The sequence below is a fragment of the Rhizoctonia solani genome, chromosome 5 (genome assembly GCF_016906535.1).
Source record: "Rhizoctonia solani chromosome 5, complete sequence".
NCBI classification, from domain to species: Eukaryota; Fungi; Basidiomycota; class Agaricomycetes; order Cantharellales; family Ceratobasidiaceae; genus Rhizoctonia; species Rhizoctonia solani.
The window spans coordinates 1,542,102-1,562,050 of NC_057374.1; the positions used below are offsets into that span (position 1 = coordinate 1,542,102).

Genomic DNA, 19,949 nt, shown 5'->3' on the forward strand with positions numbered 1-19,949 from the left:
CGAAGTAACTAAATTTGGTTGTGCAACTTTTTACTGTGACCTTTAAGCGATCAGAAGATTTTGGGGTCCCTGTAGAGGACACTGCACGTACCTCTCATAAGACTGTATACTTCTAGCATAAGAAATGAGTAGCCTAAAGACATCTGTCCTATTGTTCCATGGTTTTTATCCCTTGAAATATTTCAATCTTCCCGTATATGCATAAATATCGCCCTCTTACTATCTTGAAAGTAAAGGAAATGGTCAGGCATAGGAGTCTGCTCTCAAAAGGTCTCATCGTAAACAATATACATATAGTGCAACTGCCCAAACTCAGTCAAAGATATTCTCTGTGGCAACCACCGCCTTGCAGACGACCACTTCATCTATGGGACTATCTCCACCCACTGCTTTTTCACAGACGAGTCCCAGCGCAATTGTCGCTAAAACACTCTTTGGCGTGTGATCCGGAGAAATTGCTTCGAATTCCTCCATTATTTTGGAGTCGAACCGACCGCGAGAAAAGTAGGTAAGGACGAAATCTCCAAGCATAATGACACCACTTTTCAAGGCCGCGTTCCAATCCCAAGCCTCCTTGATCAAAGACCGCAGATTCGCAATATGTTCATCTCTTAAGGAAATTTCTCTGCCGAAGACACCTTCGATCAACGGCCGCAGTCGATTATCTAGCAAGAGAACGAGGTGGCTTTCGAGCTGTTCAGCCGTTCGGTGATTATCATATTGGTGAAGGCTTTTGAAGGTTTCCGAGCGCCATTTACCAGCAATTGCCTGGGATTCTAATAGTATTGGTGTAAGCTATAATGTTTAATAAGCATAGAATATCTCACCTCGCTTGCGTATGTTGTCGTAGCTAGTAAGTAACAATTTGCTGAGAGACGGATCAATTTCGGGGTGAAAAGGTTGGAATATTCTCAAGCAAAGGAAGCGACAGAGAAAGTGACGAATCGAATAATCAAGGAATCCTTCGATCTGGATACCTCTCTTAGTTGAAGATGCAATCAGACTTGAACGCCCCTCTCGATGAGGAAATAGTGTTCTAAGAGTGGACATATCGCGGGAACGGAGAGAAGTAACTTGAGCAGGATCTTTACCGAAAATTCGCTGCACATATCCATCTGTGAGATAGGCTGACACTGATCTCCCGAAGTCATCTATCATGCGATTAATGTCTTTCAGGGCTTGGACTACTTGACTCTGTTCGACGTTCTCTTGAAGTTGAAGCTGCGAGCGAAGGGAAGAGTACTCGAGTTGTGACTGTTGTAATTGCTGACGGAGTTTTATTTCAGATTCGCGTTGGTTGGATAATTGATTTTCGTAAAATTCCCGAAGTTGTCGTTCTTGATCGTCCAGGAGAGACTGAGCTGAGCTATACTCGTAATATCCCAGTTCTTTCTCAACCCGGTTTAGGAACGTGTTATAGACTTTATATGATTTATCGAGCTGGATCGGGAGTATAATTGGCTCTTGTGAAGCATAATGCCTAATAAGCTTAACGAAGCCGGTTTGGTTGGGGTGTTGCATAAATTTAGCGCCGTCAGAAAAGGCAGTACCAAACACCGAGCCAGGAGAAACCAGAAAGTCCCCATTTCCAATGTCTTGACCATTGGTTTGTATCGCCAAAAACGTGAGACGAGCTATCCCAGTATTTCCGAGAAAGATATTTTTCAATACTCGAAAGTTTCGTAAAAGGGATCTGCTGTGGACGGCATTTCCAGCGCGGTGGACGTATATAATTCCTGTTATACCAGTCCGAGCCTGCTCGCTGAGGACACGGGTTAGATATACAAGAATTTGTTCACAAGAGCACTCACTTATTCAAGAGATAGTCGGATATTTCGCCAAAAGCCTCGGCATCACTCATGTTGACGCCATCGAAGCCCGGGGTGTCAATAAGCTCGAAGGGTTGGTCATCCATGCGTAGTTTAACGATTCGGATGCGCTTGGTTGCGATATACCTAATGTTATCTAGAGATTCCTTGGTACTATAACAGGAGGTTTCGATTATCTGGACTCGTGGTTCGGGTCGACTGTATGTAACATATGAAAATCTCCAACTTACCGATGTCTTTCCAGAGCCGGATGGTCCCACAATACTAGATCAAGTAGAGTTCAGATTCCAACCATATGGCGTATTTACTAAACAAACCTACAGTATACGGACAACTTCGGGCACTCGAGGCTTGGACTGCTCGCCGATTAGAACTTCACGCGACGTAACCACCTCCCGGATGCCGGTTGCCCCAGGTTTCGGGGTTGAGCCAGACGAACCGGACGAATCCGACAATGACCTGTCTTCTCTATGTTTATTTTTGTTGAGATCTCTTCGGAAGGGGTACGATCCAACATGATGGCTGAACGCAGTGACGGTTAGTGGCTCGTCACGTGTAATACCACAATCATGTCTCAGCCCAGCCACGGGAATAAACCTGCAATATTTTTCTTCAAATCGAAAGTTCTGTTTCAAAAGGTCCTATGATCATGGCTGTCATTCTAGCATCTTATATTTACCCTTCACGCGCAAAACCATATGAAAAAATTTGGATTTACGATATTAAAAGGTACAGTAATGAACAGAAGTTAGGTTCACCTAAACCAGCCCTCTGTAACAACCGAGACTTTTAATATATTGGTTCGGATTGGCCCTTCTCCAGTTCCTTGAGAAAGTCCAACATTTAACCCCAGTCCGATAGAAGATAGAATTTGTTCATGTTGGCTTCCGGGTTGTGGTTCGAATTCAGTCATTATATTCGTGTCGAACCGTGCACCATACCGATAAGCGATCGGTTGATAATCTCCGAGTAAAACTATCCTTTCCTTCAACATGACGCACCAATCCCATGCTTGAGTGACAAGTTCTGCTAAACTTTCCTTGTGGGCCCCTGACAATTTAATACTCTTGCCTGAGCCAAACAAGTGTCCCAGCATGGGCATCAAATTATCATTGAGAATATCGAGCCCAGCTTGAGCCTTGAGACGGGACAACTCCGGCTCCCCGATCACGCCGGATATTGCAGCAAACGAAGCTGTGCGCCAGCGACCAAGCGTGGCTTGAGTTTCTAAGGGCTAATCAATTCATTCCGCCTTAAAAAAGTGCCCGTCCGCATACCTTTCTCTTTGATGCGCTCGTACAGCTTTCTTGTATAATGATTTTTGGGATCGGATGCCGGGATAGCTGGGTGGAAGGGGACAAATATGCGCTTATAGAGTTGTTCGCATAAAATAGATCGGACAGCTACGTCGAGAAAGTCTTCCAATAGCATACCCACCCCTTTGGACGACTGAACAAGTGATCCCTTTCGTTCGTCATGCTCAAACATCTCTTTCAGCTTGGATAATTGGGCTGCATATTCTGTTGTAACCTTGTCATGTCCCCCATAAGTATCCACAAGATATTGCGACAGAGAGAGTGCTAGGTCCTCAATACGACGGTTGATATCGACAAGATTTTGCACTATTTCGCTCTGTTCGATGTTTTCGTGGATCTGCAGCTGGGAACACAGAGCTGTATATTGGCTGAGATGCTGCTGCAATTGGGAATGAGAGTCCTCCATCTGTTTCTTGGACTCGGCTAACTGGAGTTCTAGCTTTTTGACATCTTCGGAGCCTTGCCGGGCGGGAGAAGATACATGGTTCTGGATTTGAGATATGCTCTGAGTAGCGACTCTCGATCTAGTCAAGGCCGGCCCGCCCTCTCTAGCCCGCGCGCACTTAACAAGATAGAGGTTGATATCACCCTCGTTCGGAATGCGGCCCGATCCACACAGTTCGCTTTGAACGCTCATCAGGAGCGGGGGTTTTTCGGCATACGGAAGAAGCAAGTTGCGTATGGGTTCTGTTTTCAAGCTCGAAACCTTAACTTGAGCACCCAGATCGCACAAATTACGGAAGGGGGACCTTGTATCCAAAAGGGGGCGAATAATTTCCTTTTCATTGACCTCTTCTCCTGGGCGAGGAACGATGAGTATGGTTAGTCTTTCCAGAAAGGATTCGCCAAGTAGCGCCTTTATAAGCGACAAGTTTCTTCTAAGGACACCACTACCCAAACGAGACTCTTGTGTATGGAGATAAATAACCCCTGCCATTTTTGCAGGAGCCTTACCACAGCATCTATGATGGCCAATGGTGTCAATAGCACACCCCGAAGAAGCTAAGAATCTTTAGCTTACAAAAAATGGATTAATTTAGTCATAATTTCTCCGTCACTTATCGACATGTTGTCGAATCCGGGAGAGTCAACGAGTATGAAATTAGTCTTGGGAGAGCTCAGAGTATCGTAGTGAAATTCCTTGGTAGCAAGCTCAAGCCCATTAGAAATCTCTCTAAGGGGCTGAGCGAGAGCGGCGTTTATAAACTTTAAGTCAAATGAGAAGATGAGAAATTTCCCCAGAAGGACCTGTGCGTACTGTAGATTTTCCACACCCCTGTACGCCAAGTATTCTTAAATGACCGCAGTCAGTATTCAAGCGCCACCATCGATGCTCTATCAGAAGCTCACAGTATCGGTACATGAGGTATCCTGTCTTTGAATTTGACTGAATTGACGGGTGTAGCGGCTGCATCCTGGGCCGCTACTGTGCCACTCGTTCTCCCGTTTGTTTGCTTTGAACTCGCATTTGGACGATTGTTGGGTGTGCCTGACTTGGCTGATGCACGTGAGTTTCCTCGAGTATTCTTCTGATTTTTTTGACCTTCCGGGTTGGTAGCCGTCATTGTCGCCCGGATTGAGGTGAAGGGTGGAAGATTGGGTGGATAAAGTGGCTCATCCCACGTGATAACTATATTGACAGTTGTTTGGAATGCAGGCGCTTCGTACTCATGATTCGAGTTGCCACTGTCCAAATTAGGTGGTGAAATAACCATGGAGCAATATTAATAGCAAGTGGATTCAGTTTTGTACATGTTGTGTAGATTAGATACATCTGCGGAACAGCTTTTATATTCAACTAACTAAATATTCTTGGGGTGACTACTGTAGCCGGGCATATAACCACTGGCTTGGCATCCTGCCTTGCCCCTTTGGAATGAGACAAGGTAAGACCTAGCCGAATCGTGTATATCGCCACATCACCGGGCTTTTTCTTCTTGTCGGCCTCAAACTCAACCATGGCCTTTGAATCGAATGGCGTTCCACTCTTGACGTATAGGGGTTGAAAGTCGCCCAAAGTAACAGCTTCCCCCTTCAATACATAGTTCAACTCCCATGCAGAAGTTACAATATTTCGGAGTTGAGATCGCTGACCGTCGGTGATAGTAACAACACCACTGTGTCCGAATAAGTTGTTTACCAGTTGCTGGATGTCTCCTGCCAGGAGGCTCTCGACTTGGCTTTCTATCATCGACTGATCGAGTTTATTTCCTTTGGATAAAGCCATAAATGAATTTGCTCGCCACTTAGAAGCGACGATTGGAGAAGCTATCGATTAGGTCAGATCGTGGAATTGAAACTCGATCCGAAGCACCGACCTTGACGTCGAACCTCCTCGTATAGAGAAGCCATGAAATCATGCTCAGCGCCAGCTGTAAGTGTGGGGTGGAAGGGATTAAACACATTTTTGCAAAGCTTTTGGCACACAAATCCTCGCAGAGCTAAATCGATGAAATCTTCGATAGGCAGCCCTTCTCCTTTGGACGAAGCAACCAGTGATGACTTTCCCCCTTGATGCCCAAACTGACGTTGTAATCCAAGAAAATCTAGTGCATTGAGCGTAGTAGGGTCTTCTTCGTCGAAACGGTCTGTTTTGTAATTGTCGACTACATGTTCTGCGACCGATCTCCCGAAGTCATCAACCGCCCGGTTAAGATCGCTGAGTGATTGGACAAGTTTGCTTTGTTCCGTATTATCATTGAGCTGAAGCTCGGAACGGAGGGACGAGTATTCCAGCTGAGTTTGTTCTAATTGCGATCGTAGCGATTGTAACTCGGTCTCAGTTTCGTCTAGTGTAAATGAAGCTGATGGCGGCTAGCTTCTGATTCCTCGTAAGTTATCTTATTACGAGGATGAAGACTTTTTTTGCAGTGTCCGTAGGTGTCCTTCTATGTCTCGTTAATTCTTCGACAAATTGGTCCAGACCATCCAAACGGCCAAAACGATGGTTTAGCTTCACTTTGTAGAATAGCCGCGGTTTGGAGGCAGTGATGGCTCAAACCCCAGCAATATCTCTTGGATTTTAGGAAGTTCGAGAGATAAAGGTAAGATCTGGCACCACCTGAGTGCAAAGAGTGAAGGGAGAGGTAGGGGCTTGTAATTGAGTGATCATGTCGGTCGAATTACTATTGGATCTTTCCTATCGCACCGATTGTAATGAAAGGTACCCAAGGATCCCGAAAGATGTCGCAGGGCCTCCATGGTTGACTTGAGTCGTTCGTCTCCTACGGCTTCTCTTCTGAGTGCAAGTATAGATTCCAGACAGTTTTGGATTGTATCTTCCTTCGCGACTTGAAAAGACTCATTAGATATTCCAGTGGCTTTCTGACAAGGTTTAAACTTACGGTTTGGCTAGATAAATAATTAGTTTCTTGAAAATTGTGGAGTCGCTCATTGATCCTGTGTGGAATCCTGGAGAATCAAACAAACGGAACGACCGTTCGTTGATTGTGAAACGCGGCGATTGGCGGAATTGTTCTGTGCAAAGTGCGTTACTTTCTGAGATAGTTTGCATGTTCTCATTGATGGCCAAATTAAATAGCTGTCATAGATTACGGAAGGTGGAGGGCTATGAGCATAAGACCGATAGACGTATCTAACTCGTACCAATGACTTTCCCGAGCCACTGGATCCAAGCAGCCTGGGGGAGAGTTTCTATTAGCTAACGAATATGAACCCCATTAGTGGTTGCGTTTGTTGCTGATACGCACATAATGCTAGTCGTTGAGCTCTGTGTGTCCTCTCCCGACCAGGTGGGCTTGAATGCCCATCTGGGCTATGAGGTCGCTCGGGTTCATCGATCGAGGTATCCGCTCCTGCAAGCTCCATTGGTCTGCATACATATTCTCAACTATCGGAAAAGAAATCGGTGTAAAAGGGCGCTGGTAGTTTGATGTTCACCCGGGTGGCTACCAATTGCACCCGAACCGCGATCGCTGACTAATTGTCGTAATTATGTCTCAATTGATGCCCGAAGCTTGAGCCAGACGACAAAGTCCTGAACCTCGAATTCAAGGCCTGGTATCCTTGCTATTTCTTAGAGTGACTTTTAGACTAGCCTAACCATTTTGCAGTTTACTCGTAAAATGGAGGTCCTATGGCCGTTGTCAAACGTCATAGACCCCATGGCAGGGCAGAGGGTGAATAAGTGAATTACATTATTGTAACAACGCCATTCGTTGTTCCCCATTCATCCATGGTATTGTCGGTGGCAATATATATATTCAATATCTCATATTTCAACCTTGTAGTCAACAGGGGCATCACTTGGTGCTTTTACGCAGGGCCCGTGGTCGAAATGAGTTGAGCTGGGCCAGTGCGAGTCATACCCTATGAAAACCTGAGTGAGCCACTCCCATAGCAAGTCTCGGATATACCTACATTTTCAACCCACTCCAAAAAGGCACGGTATTCTGTGCGGCCGAAATGAATGCACACATTGAAGCTCAAACTCCAGTAGCGCGTGCCTTTCGGTGATGTATGCGCCTGCAAGGCTCCCCGCATATGGCTCAGATTCGCGTTTACCGAGCACGCTAACTGAAATCCGGGCATTATAGTACCTCAAAACAAAGTATTAAACCCTAGTACCGCTTCAATAGGCAACCGTGGATAGAATATATACCTGGCTTGAAACGCATCCATTGGGGAACTCCTTTGAGATTGTAGCACCATATGTCCTCGGCAAAATTGCTGAGCTGTGGATTTGGCGTTGTATATTCGCGGTAGTAGGGGCGACGACTAATAGAGTCACAATCAACCGGGACACCCTGTGTGTAGTGGGTACTGTTAGTACTTGACAAGATCAGAATAGATCTAACGTACTCCTGGAACAATTTGGGACCAGCCACCCTTCACAAAGGAGCCTGTGGGCCATTGAACAACTTGGCGTCTCTTGTGATCTTTGGCTTGAGGCTTGTGAGGAATGAGAATTTCGATCCCGTATGAGTACCAAGGAGTCCTTTTTACTACGTTGTTCGATGAATACCATATAATGGTACCATCTGCAACGGCTTTAGATCTGATATTCGTTAGTACGAATTAATTCATCGATGGGAAACACCATCTTACGTCCGCTCGCTAGTGATCGTGACATCGCATCCCATCGGTCCAAAACGCTGTTTCAATTGTTCGCGGAGGAACGGACTTTCGCCAAAACCGCCCACCAATAGTATATGCTACAGGTTTCTAAATCAGCGCATATTCTACAACCTGGGAAGTCTGAACGCACAGACACGGAACTTCCTTGTAGTTGAGAATTAACGCTCTCCAGAATCTGATTCGTGCAGAAGTCAAAAAATATTTTTACCTCCGATCTGGGTAGGCAGGATAGATAAACGTCGATATAATTGGAGACTTCAGCCATTCAGACATACCCAGGTAATGTCATTCGCCCGCGCCGTGCCCGGATAGCCGTGTTATTAAATCGGGTCCCAGCTATTTCAATACTTTGATCGGTGGTCACATCTTTGAATGCACGTTTCGAATGCAGTTCGAAGTCTTTAGTTCCTTTGGTAGCATATTCGTCAACGTCCTCTTGTGCCAGTCCAGCTTCATGAAGTACTTTGCGCAGATACTTTTCTGCTGATTGGTCAATAAAAAGAGCGCCTGCTTGTACACCTACGCAAGTGCTTCAGTATGAGGAAATAGTTTCAAAGGCCAAACTAACAGTCTGAGGCCCGAGTTTCTTCCAGTCGGATCGGATTCAAGCTCTTGACCGAGTATACCGTTGTATCAACTGTCGATCCTCCTGCATCACATACTGCGAAGGTTGTTCCAGGCTGAAATCCAAGTTTATAGTAAGAGCACGGGTTAAAATCAAAGAACACGTGCCTTGAGTTGACTCCCGATGTCCGAATAAAGTGTACAGAAATGGACGGATGCCTCCGCTTCGTTGACAAAATGGACCCGCGACGGAGCATCGCTTGCATTAGTGAATCCTGCCTTGACCGCCGCTAAGCGTAAAAATGCTTGTTCGCGGATACCCCATCCGTTAGGATGCGCAAGAACGACCTCCATGCTTGGTTTATATTGTTGCCAGATCCGTTTACCGTCAATGATATGGTCTTCAAAATAAGATTGTGTGTGTTGAAGTAAATAACCCAAAAAATCGGAATAAATCTGGCTGAGTGGTACATTGAAAGGTAGTGCTGGATCTGCATTGGTCAGTCTGGTAGTCAATAGTACGTCGCACTCACGTTCGAGGTCAAGTCCATGCTGCGCAGTGAGGTGAGGGGGATGCAAGTGGAGCTTGAAGTACTTCGCTAATTTCCATTGGCCATCTTCCGCATCCTCTTCGGCCTGGGCAGTCAGTGCTTCGGCGCCAAAAGATACCGCCTGTAGTATATTATGGTATATTCATTTACAGACATGGTTTGTAGAATATTCACCTTCTGCGTCGGGTCATACCAAAGTATGGTAGGAACCTTGCCGTGAAGATTTTGGGACTCTTGCCCAGGCCATTGAGTTACTCGGTGAATAGATTGCTTTGCTCCTGAAGATATTCATGGAGCTATAAAATAAGATCTGATTAAATGTAGCGAATCCACAAACCTTGTTGTAGAAACGCAAAGGCAACCCCACTTTGTGTCGATCCAATATCGATCCCAATAACTATTTTTGACGGGCCGTCCCATGGGTCGTCAAAGGATCTTGAAGCGTTGCCTCCGGGTGTTTTTATCCCACTCATGTATTATACTATTTACTCTGTTTGGGGAGGTGGCTTTAGGGCACTAACGCAGATTTGTGCTAACTATCGCCTGATGTATAGATACCGACGAGGGCAAGAGGACCTATTAGCTACGCTTCTAAGTGAGTTTACTAGGGTAGCTTCGAAATCTTAGACAACGTCTGGTTTTGAGATTGATTGTGGTGTGGTGACAACTCACCGCGGTGGCAACCGTCAGATCATCTTGATTTAGCCACTGGCACATGTCGGCGCTAAGGTACACGTACTATCACTAAGCTTTAGAGAGAAGGTAGAATTTGATATTTTATTTGACACTCAGCGCTTTTTTCTTCTCTAAGCCAGCAAAATTTATCTTCTAACAAAGGGAGAATCTAAAGCGCCAGCCGTAAAATTCTTTGATAAGGTTAGGACACGGCTATTGCCCCGACTTTAGTTTTAAAATTAGACCATGTCGGGCAGGCCTTAAGATTCACTCTCGCCCAAGGCCGCTAGCAATCAAAAATGTGTGTATGAATGTAGTATACATTATCTTCGCAATCTTATTTAGCAGTTTAAAAGTACATATATTGATCATTCAGGTAATCCAAGAACTATCGCCTTGCGCAAGACCATTTCCTCTGGTTTTTGACCCCTCCCCAGAGCAGACTTCTTTATCAATCCCATCTCTACGGTTATTACTATTGTACCTGTATGTTTTATCTTCTTCGCCTTGGACCCTATTGGTGTCATGTAATCCGCATGGAACGTCTCGCCGAAGGAGAATACTACAGGGTGGAAATCTCCAAGAAACGAGACACTTCCTTTGAGTAGTTGATTCAGCTCTTCTGCCTTGCGATTACCCTACGTAATTCTTTGTTATGCTCCTTCAGTATCTCTTGGGGTTGGATATCAAAGCTTTCCCATGAGTAAGGAGAGGGCTCGGTAATCAGCCGATGCAATCTCTCGTCACCGGGAGCATCTTGATCCTTTATGCTTGGACTCTTGGATATTGAATTGAATGTGTCTCTTCGCCAGCGCCCAGCAACGGATTGTGGTTCTGGATTAAATTTATACGCCATACCGGTTATTGCTGTTATTCACTCACCTTGATATTTGATTTGGTCGTATAACTGCATGATGAACATGTTACGGTCTGGTCGTCGGCGATGCTTGGGTGAAAGGGCTCGAATAAATGTACATTAAGCTGCTTGCATATAGTCGCTTGAACGGCATATTCAAGTAGCACATAAGCGTCCTGTTTATTCTTGAAATTTGTTCGCTTCCAACCTGGCCAAATACGCCTAATAATCCTTCGGCTGAATATCCTTTTGGGGCAATTTTGTTCTATATTTTTCGATATCTTCCGATAGGCTTCCACCGAACTCTTCGATCAGCTATTGATATCGCCTATTGCGGTAGTGATGTCTACTTGCTCTATGTTTCCTGTAACTGCATATGGTTGCGGAGTGAGGCATATTCGGCCCTAGTTCGATGAAGCTCCGCGCTCAAACGGTCCATTTCATGTTCTTTGGACTCGATACAGTGCGTAGACCATTGACACTGGCTTGAGTTCTGTTGTCTTTTCCTTTTCCTGTACATGTGCACCGTCGACGGATGTGTCCTGACCTGCGTTCGTTATCGGCTTTGAGCTTCGCCAAGTCTTCGTCCTTTACTCGTAGTTGGTCCCGTATCTCTTCGATTTCTGAATTCCTTTCTGAGCTGAGCTTGCTGATTTCCTCTTTCTCGTGAATTTCTAGCTTCAACCGATCTTCATTCGACTGAAGCTCAACCCGCAGTTTATGATTTCCAGTTCGAGTTCGTGATTGGCGTCCTTCAATGCCGCAAATTTCAAGCTCCGACTTGAGTCTGTTCACTTCTACTTTTTGGTCCTCGATAGCATTCTTGAGGCGATGATAGCCACACCGTGACTAAATTGTTCTCGCAATCTTTGCTTCCGAAACTCTTCTTGTTCAGCGCATGGTTGAATTGGGCGATTTTAGCTCCTCGCCCTTTTGAGCAAGTAGTGCCTGTAGTTCTCCAAGCCTATCATGTCTCATATCCCAAGTGTTTCTGAGCCCTTGATTTCCTCCTCTTTCTTGCCCAGTTGGTTTTTCAGGTCTTCTGACCTGGCCTTTTCGCTCTCCCGACTAATCGAAGATCGTTATTTCTTTCTTTATGAGCAAGCAGTTTGCTGTTTTTAAGCTTGCTCCCTTGTTCGTGAAGACGCGATTGTAGTTGATCTATGGTCCCTCGGTGACCGACATCCTGAGGAAAAAATCCCTTAAATGCTGGGGGATCTTATCGTACTGCCAATCACCACCCTCTTGGACAAATTATCGAGGGCAGCAAGTCGAATAAGACGTGGGTTAATTCAAGGTAATGGCGAATATGCGCTCGGTTAGTGGTGTGTTTGATCGTATATCAGTGTCCTTGGCTTGGTGCTATTGCAATACAAGGGGTAGACGGGCGAGCTTTGTGTGGGGTCAAGTTCGAAAGGTTGCCTTGGATCTTGGTTTCGACTTAACCAATACCGTGACACGGTCTAGAAACGCTTGCCCATTATTTTCCCAGCATTTCGATAGTTCTTTGAGAAGGCTGATTTGAGAAGCGACCACCTTCATGATGAATGTATATGATCCCTGTCACTCTACAGGATAGTTGACACCTTCGATATCTATTGTGTAAGTTGCCCTAGTCTTTAAAACAAAAATTAAGGTCACTAACCGGGGTTTCGCAGGATCCGGTGCAAAATAACGCACAAGTGCTTCGAGTATTACCCTATCATCGGTTGCTTCATTCCGAAGCCAGGAGAGTCAATTAACTGACTTCGTCTCCGTAAATGGAGTTGGGGGCCCGATACTGTAACAACTTAGTTCTAGGTTGGCACTCGGCTTTGCCATTATCCTGTTGATGAACTTTCAAGAAGCTTAGGAGAGTTATTTTAAGATTGAGTCTGTAACGCACGTCAGATTTCCCGCAACCTCGAGGACCTAATACCCTATCAAGTTGTTAACCAGGGCTTGTTCTGCAACACGACATTCGCCTTACAGTATCACTATTGGTGCTTCTTCGACTCTCCGTGTGATGATCTCCCAGTATGAGAAGAATGGGTAGGCCCAAAACTCGATCGGCCTCGATGGCTTCCAGACATACAAGATCGAAGGCCAGCTTATGGAGGTTTGAAGTGAAAGATATTAGTTGTTCGACGCAGGCAAGGGTTGGATGTGGCTCGTCACGTGGTGATCACATGATGAGTGGCAACTTTATGGACATGGGCGCTCGGGGATCCAACCCATTCAAAACCTTCTAGGAAGGCTCTCCAAATTTAACATCGTAAATTGTTTAACATTCCTTAACTTGATTTATTCGATTCAAACATTGCTTAATTAGTGCTACACACCAGTAGTAGCTATTTCACCAATAATAAGAATGCTCTCATGCCCAATGAACGTCTGTGGAATAATTGAAATTGGCCCAAACGAGTCTCGCCCTATACAAAACGGCAAATTTAGCCCGTATTTTTTTGTTATCACTACATTCCTCCCATTCGAGATATGCGCTGATTTCCGTATCCCAAACGCACACATACCCAAACAAGAGTCCCCAGTAAGTTCCGAGGCCCATCTTAGCTTCAAGTGCGCCACTGAGGCTCCTTAAATCGGCCGTATTAGGCATACGTTTTCGAAGCCTTTCAGTAAGGAACCTAATAGAATTAACGGACGGATATTGAAGATTTTCAGGATGTCTGTATGCTCACCATTTTTAGTCCTTAACCATTTCGGTTGATCATTTCCTGCATAACTATACAATGCGATCTCATGCTTTCAAGGTTTGGCTTGGGTGTCGAATAGGTCCTGAAGAACGATTGTCTACACACATCATCAACGTTTAATGAGACACCCTTATGAATAGTAAATACCCAGAAGATCATATTTCTACGTAAGATCTTACCTTCTTCACAATCTCACACCATACACCAGTGACCTTTTGATAACCATCTGGAGTTGTGAACGTAGTTCGTTCGCGATGGTCGCTAGAGTAGGAGTCAAACCTAACGTAGCCTTGTATACCATACGACCAATTTGGCGCACGGCTAAATACGCTTGTCATAGTATTCCACATGATAGCACCTTCTGCAACCGCCTTGGATCTATTGGCAGTGTCAGTTTGGCTTGACTTATACAAGATGAGAGCTAAACTTGCGTTGAATCATTAGCAGTCGTAAGTTGGTTTCCCAGGGGATTGTACCGTTCCTTGAGTTGCTGTTGAAGGTAAGGGCTATCCCCAAATCCTCCGACAAGGAGAATATGCTAGAGAACTGAGCAAATTAAGACGGGGCACAATAATACTCACTGAAACATTTATTCCGCGTATTTGATCATCAACACTCTTGATAATGGCTTTCACGCAGTGGTCAAAGAACCACTTGGGGTAGGACTACGTTCCACTGAAGATTATATACTGCGATTAAAGAGCTACTAATACAGACATAGACTCACCTAGGCACTGTCATAACGCCTCGGCGAACGCTGATTTCGGTTTGTTAGTCCTTTATCGCCTAATTTGAGCTTGAGGCTATCAGAGCCATCCGAGAACAGGCGCTTAGGGAATTTCTCAAAATCCTTGACACCTTCCTCGACATATTCTTTGATATCTTCGGGATCGATTCCAGCCCTAGTCAAGGTATCTTCAAGGTACTTTTCGACCGCGTCATCTACATACAGCCCACCCGCCTGAATGCCTGAATTGGCGGGCAGCGTATATCAAAATATGCGATACACAAGCCCGATCCATACTCACACGCTGAGTCCCTCTTTTCTGCCAACTTGAGTAAAGGGCTCATTGAAGTCACTGTATACACAGTGATATCCACCGTTGATCCGCCAGCATCGCATACAGCAAAATTCAGCCCGGCCTAATCGGAACATGATTAGAGAATATCCTGAATCAAGTTAGTAACAATTTCTACTTACCTTAAGCCGGTTAGAAATGTTACTATGACTAATGCAATAATGTACCGATGCCTCCGCTTCGGTAACAAACCGGACTCGATTTTTTGAATCAGCGACAGTCACAAGCCCGCCATCAACTGCTGCTCTCCTAAGAAACTCCTGTTCACGGATACCCCAGCCATTTGGATGCGCATTATGAAAGTTATATTATCTTATACGCTTCCCAAATGGTTGGCCCGTCTACAATTCGATCTTTGAAGAAAGGTTCTGTATTCTTGAACAGGTAATTCATAAAATCCGCGTAGATCTGCAGAAGGCCACACCATTGGGCAAGGCTTAATAGCATGTGGATACTTGAATAATTTCACGATTGATGATACTTACGATCCAGCTTAATAGAATATTTCTCCCTCATTTCACTGGGATGCATATGCAGTTTGAAGCGCTTGGCCAAACCTGAATCACGATCATCGGTATCGTCCATCATTTCTTCCACCTCTGCTCCAAAGGCTATGGCCTATATATAGTCGGTAAGTGAAAAATCAAGTATTGAGTTATACTAAACAATTCGTAACCTTTCCATGTTTATCGTATAAGGCCAAAGTTGGGACTTTGCTTTGATGTTCCAGAGCCTGCCCAGGCCACTGGGTACTCGATGAATAGTTTGTTTCACACCTAGGTGTAATCCACGTCCTTATAAACTAAATATATACAAACTCTCACTGCACTAACCTTTCTGCAAGAACGCGACTGCCACGCCACTTTGTGTTGAACCGATGTCAATACCTATTATAATCCGGCTATCTTTCTCCCATATACTATCGAATGGCTTTGGGCCGACATTATTTGTATTCTCGTTTCCTGCCTTCCAACCTTTTATGAAGAACAGCAGGGCGGCGTAGGGTTAGCCTAATGTGGCTGTGGGGATACTCCTCGCATACCATGGGGTTCCCGTACTGCGAATTGCTAAACATTCCAGAAACCGCTTCGAGCTTACTATAAGATTCGGGCTAGACGATTGAGAAGCTTGGTGGGTGAGAATAACACGTTGATCCTGTATCCTATCAGGAAGGTAGCCACACAGCTCATCACGTGGCTGATTGGACCCGTTTGTGATCACCGTTGGGTGGCAAAACCTAGTAGGCCAGAACAGGTAGTTTTACTTATTTGGAAAATTTGATATACAGTGAGTCTATTGGATCAAACCTAACAGTGGTTACTCTGAAGCTGAAAGGTTGAGCTTGGACACATGCATGTATGTGACCCAAACTCCGTTTGGTAGGAATATACTATGGTCTGGTGCTCCCAAGAGATACTATGCCTACCCCGACCAATTGGTGAGAATTTGGATAAAGCGGCAATTCTATCAAACATCGCCCCGTGTTCTCCCGCCAGTACCACCCCCCACGGACGGTTGAAGCGCCACTTTATTAGGTTGTCAAGCGCTCCAATTATAATTTATTGGATTGGCTTTATTTTTATTCAATTACCGGGTGCCGGGCCCGAAATTGAATTAAATGTGTCCTTTCTCCAGCGGCCAACTACAGATTGGGGCTCTAAATCCCCGTTAACCGATATTGTAAATACAAAATTGATTCACCCGTCTCGATAAATCATTTGATTGTACATCTCCATTATGAACATATTCTTCCAGCTTGTTGTCGGCAAGGTTTGGATGGAATGGTTTGAATATGTGTTGGTAGAGTTGCGTACGCAACAACGTAGAACAGAGCATTTCGTAAGCTAGGGTCATCCTGGCTGAAAACATAATTAATAGGTGGCGGGCCCTCGGTATGCCCGTGCATATGTAAAGCAACGTCTTATTCACCGGCAACCCATTCGCATACTTGTCAATCAAATACCCGGAAATCGTTCGAGCGGCATCTTCTATCGAACCGATTAAGATCGTCCAACTGCTTGATGGTTCGATCCTCCTCAACGTCATCCAAGCCCAAGCAAACGCGCATTCAGCCCAATGCTACTCAAGCCTCTGGGCAAAAAAACAACTTTGAATTTGATCCTTATATGCGACCTGTTGCCCCTTTTGAGTTCATAGGTCAAAGGCTTCGGCACGCATGTGCATTTGTGTCCGTACCCCGCCATCGGTTGTACGCAGCTTTGTCTGTTCCTTGACAACACATATGTCACGTCTCTCCCAGTACTTTGCTCAGCCTGGATGACAGGCCATCTGGCAGTGCTTCAACTAGGAATAGTCACCCGTTGTAGGCACCCCAAAATATCATCGTGGCCCCACCCTCCGAGCGCAATCTTATCTCGCGTATATGTCCGGCATGGTTTAATTTGTTATAGAAACGGAGAGTCCTATCAATAGTCTTCTGGTTCAACGAGAATACGAACCCATGTCGTCATAGAATGATCGAATGGCAGAAGACGGGTCCAGGATAATTCTGACATCCATACCGTGGCGATGTTTTGTCCCGGGGCTGAGATAGAGAGTTATCTTCTTAACGTAATCTTGTCATGTGAAGACCTCGAGAGTTTATAGAATAAGGTCCGAGAGTGCGGTCACCAGGTGTTTCCTCTGGGTAGACGTAGATAATCCTTGTCAAGTCCAGTGGTTGGTCTTTGTATGCCGTCACTCGATGGTGGGTGGGAATCTTCAAACAAGTAAAACTTAATGTCCAGAAGCAAGATCAAGTCTAACCAAGATGTGTATCGGCTCGACGTAATCGCTAAACCCAAGGGAATGTATGAATACGAAATCATGGTTATTGAACGAGTGAACGGGGGGTACTCCAGAGTTTTGTGAATTGGATAACAGCATTCGCTATCACACTAATCGATTGATCTATTCAATGTCACTCGCAGTCAAACCATGACAATTAATAGAAGATGAACGTACCAGCATTTGCGAGCACCCTGTGGGCCGCGGTACACTTGCCGTAGCCCGTGAGAAAGACGGGAGACACAGAGCACAAGAACTTGTAGAAGGCGCTTGGGCTCTTTGAAAACATGTCACCAAGGTACCTGAGGGAAATTGAAAAGCGCGGCTCACCTACGGTCGCCTACATTTCTCCTGATCGCAACGATAAATAACCAAAGACAGTACCTAATAAATGCGCCACCGTCACGTGATCTTACCTAGCTTCGACCGATTCGTTTCCAGAAAGAACTATACAGCACCACAAGTTGCGTGCATATACAAGCATCTTTAGCCTTTTCTACATATACGTGTACAAATAGTGCGAGAAATATTAGTCCCATTAAATTACAGTACCCAAGCCCCTAAAGAAACCGATCCCTCCTCCTCGCCTTGGCCTCGTCCCTGGTCTTGTAGACGCAACTCACACTCCCACTCACATTCGCCCTCAACCACGGTAAAGCTTCGGGGTCCACACACGGACACGCATCCACAACAATATTACGTATCATTCCCTTTCCGTTCTTGACCATCTTGACCAAGTGTGAAGCACGCAACTCGTCTGCGCCTGAGAAATTCACATCCCGCAGGTTGGGGAATGAGAGAGTGGAAAAGAGGTCGGGTGGGAAAGCGCTGCAGTACGAGACTTCTAGGAACTCGAGGGTCTCGTGAAATGTGTTGAGGAGGGAGAGTAAGAGGGGCGAATGCATTGCCACTCGACTCAATCGGAGTTCCCGCAGGGGCGGCCTGTCGGACGGGTCACAGTCTGTCAAGTAGCGTAATAGAATAGCAGGCTTCACAGCGGAGAGTTGTTGGAGGTCGAGGATCTGTAATTTGGGAAATACGAGTGTGGTTAAAGAGTGTAACGGCCCAATGGTTGCGATCCGTAATTCTTCAAGGTTTTCAAGACGTAGGACGGGAATATCTTTAAAGTCTGGAAGGGGGGCAAATTGGGATGTTGGTTGTTGACGAACACGTTTGCGGGGCGGACGATGAGACTGCGCAAGCTGGGTGCTGTGCGTAGAAAGTAAAAGAGGGGTTCGAGTTGGGAAGAGACGAGTTTATTAAATGAAAGGTCGAGGTGGGTTATATGCGGCAAGGTATCGCAGGACATGCTGAGCGTACCCACATGTAAAGCGAGTTTTCGTGTGCCCAAAGGGTCGGAGCGAGGTGAAAAGAGAGAGATGATCTTGTCGGGATCACATGTCTCGACATTCGGATGGGTCGAATGAACAGGGAGCAGACCAGGTCGAAACGAAAGCGAGTGCAGCTGCACATTGTGATTCCGGATAACGTCGAGAGCGGTATAACCAAACGCATCCATCCCGATGATCGTCAAGTGCTTCCAAGACTCGGGCCGAGTCGCCTCGATAAACTTCCAAAGCTTCGGAGCCATATTCGGTGGGATATCAACCAAGGAAAGCGAGTACAATCCCTGCCCGTCCAATCGCTCCAACCAAAACGCACTCTTCTTTCCAAACTGGTTTCCCGAGATGGACAAGGACTGCCAGAACCAGGGAACAGAATACACCATCTCTCGTAAACTCTTGCACACGGACCCGAGCGTGATGGCGAAATGAGCGGCGCCGCGCGGATGCTCCAAGTCCATATCGCGAACGACCAGCCGACAGATATCGTCCAACAACTCGAGCGGCAGTTTGCGCAACGGGTCCACATGCGCACGTCTCCTCGCTTCGGCCTCTCGCGCCGATTGCTCGACCTTGGCGAGCTCCTCGATTCGTTTCTGGTACCCTGCGTCCGAGGCGTTTAATCTCTTGCGCGCAGCCTCGACCATCTGGACTGCTCGATCATGTTTGCCAATGGTCAAGAAGATCCTGGCCGTTCTGAAATAACTCTTGTCCGAATTAGTCTAGTTCGAATATTTTTTGGGTAGGGTGCGTTAGACTCACTTGGTATCGTTCCGGCTGAAGACCAATACACTTTCGCGTATCGGCCAAGGCTTCCCGGAACCGCTTGAGCTGCTCGTAAGCAGCTGCCCGGGAATCAAACACATGCGCGTGCGAATCGTCGACTTGAATGCTCTAGAACCCCCCATACACACGCCATACTCAATCTCCAATCTAAAAAGCCTAGACCATTGGTAAGAGCTCACCTGGGAAAAGAACCCCACAGCTTCATCGTACCTCTTCTCCTTGAACGCAACCACACCTTGCTCAAACGGCTTTTTCCAGGACAAGGACGAGGAGGAGGATGAAGAGGACATGGTCGGAAACAAGCAACGCGGTCATCACGTGATGGACGATTTCTCCCCTGATGCAGTCTCGATTCGGTCGAGCGCTGTCGTCT

At 45.9% G+C, this 19,949-nt stretch overlaps 2 protein-coding genes across 2 annotated transcripts; both read right to left on the reverse strand.

Annotated features, from left to right (window-relative positions):
• Positions 1-312: 312 nt before the first annotated feature.
• On the reverse strand, positions 313-9,830 carry RhiXN_09304 (50S ribosome-binding GTPase; the record flags this gene model as incomplete). The annotated part of the gene is made up of 26 exons (XM_043329120.1): positions 313-776; positions 828-1,762; positions 1,812-2,005; positions 2,060-2,093; positions 2,151-2,351; positions 2,831-3,056; positions 3,107-4,107; positions 4,167-4,351; positions 4,404-4,437; positions 4,496-4,775; positions 4,949-5,413; positions 5,464-5,934; positions 6,313-6,435; positions 6,490-6,496; positions 7,389-7,474; positions 7,583-7,681; positions 7,767-7,911; positions 7,967-8,162; positions 8,213-8,319; positions 8,373-8,457; positions 8,518-8,761; positions 8,811-8,922; positions 8,969-9,291; positions 9,340-9,478; positions 9,532-9,635; positions 9,695-9,830. 26 exons carry the CDS (start codon positions 9,828-9,830, stop codon positions 313-315), a joined length of 6,396 nt encoding a protein of 2,131 aa, XP_043180566.1.
• Positions 9,831-11,314: 1,484 nt separating this feature from the next.
• On the reverse strand, positions 11,315-19,866 carry RhiXN_09305 (TPR-1 domain-containing protein; the record flags this gene model as incomplete). The annotated part of the gene is made up of 12 exons (XM_043329121.1): positions 11,315-11,710; positions 13,761-14,007; positions 14,058-14,119; positions 14,163-14,209; positions 14,317-14,550; positions 14,610-14,724; positions 14,783-14,856; positions 15,146-15,278; positions 18,083-18,649; positions 18,772-19,486; positions 19,553-19,732; positions 19,787-19,866. 12 exons carry the CDS (start codon positions 19,864-19,866, stop codon positions 11,315-11,317), a joined length of 2,850 nt encoding a protein of 949 aa, XP_043180567.1.
• Positions 19,867-19,949: the final 83 nt, after the last annotated feature.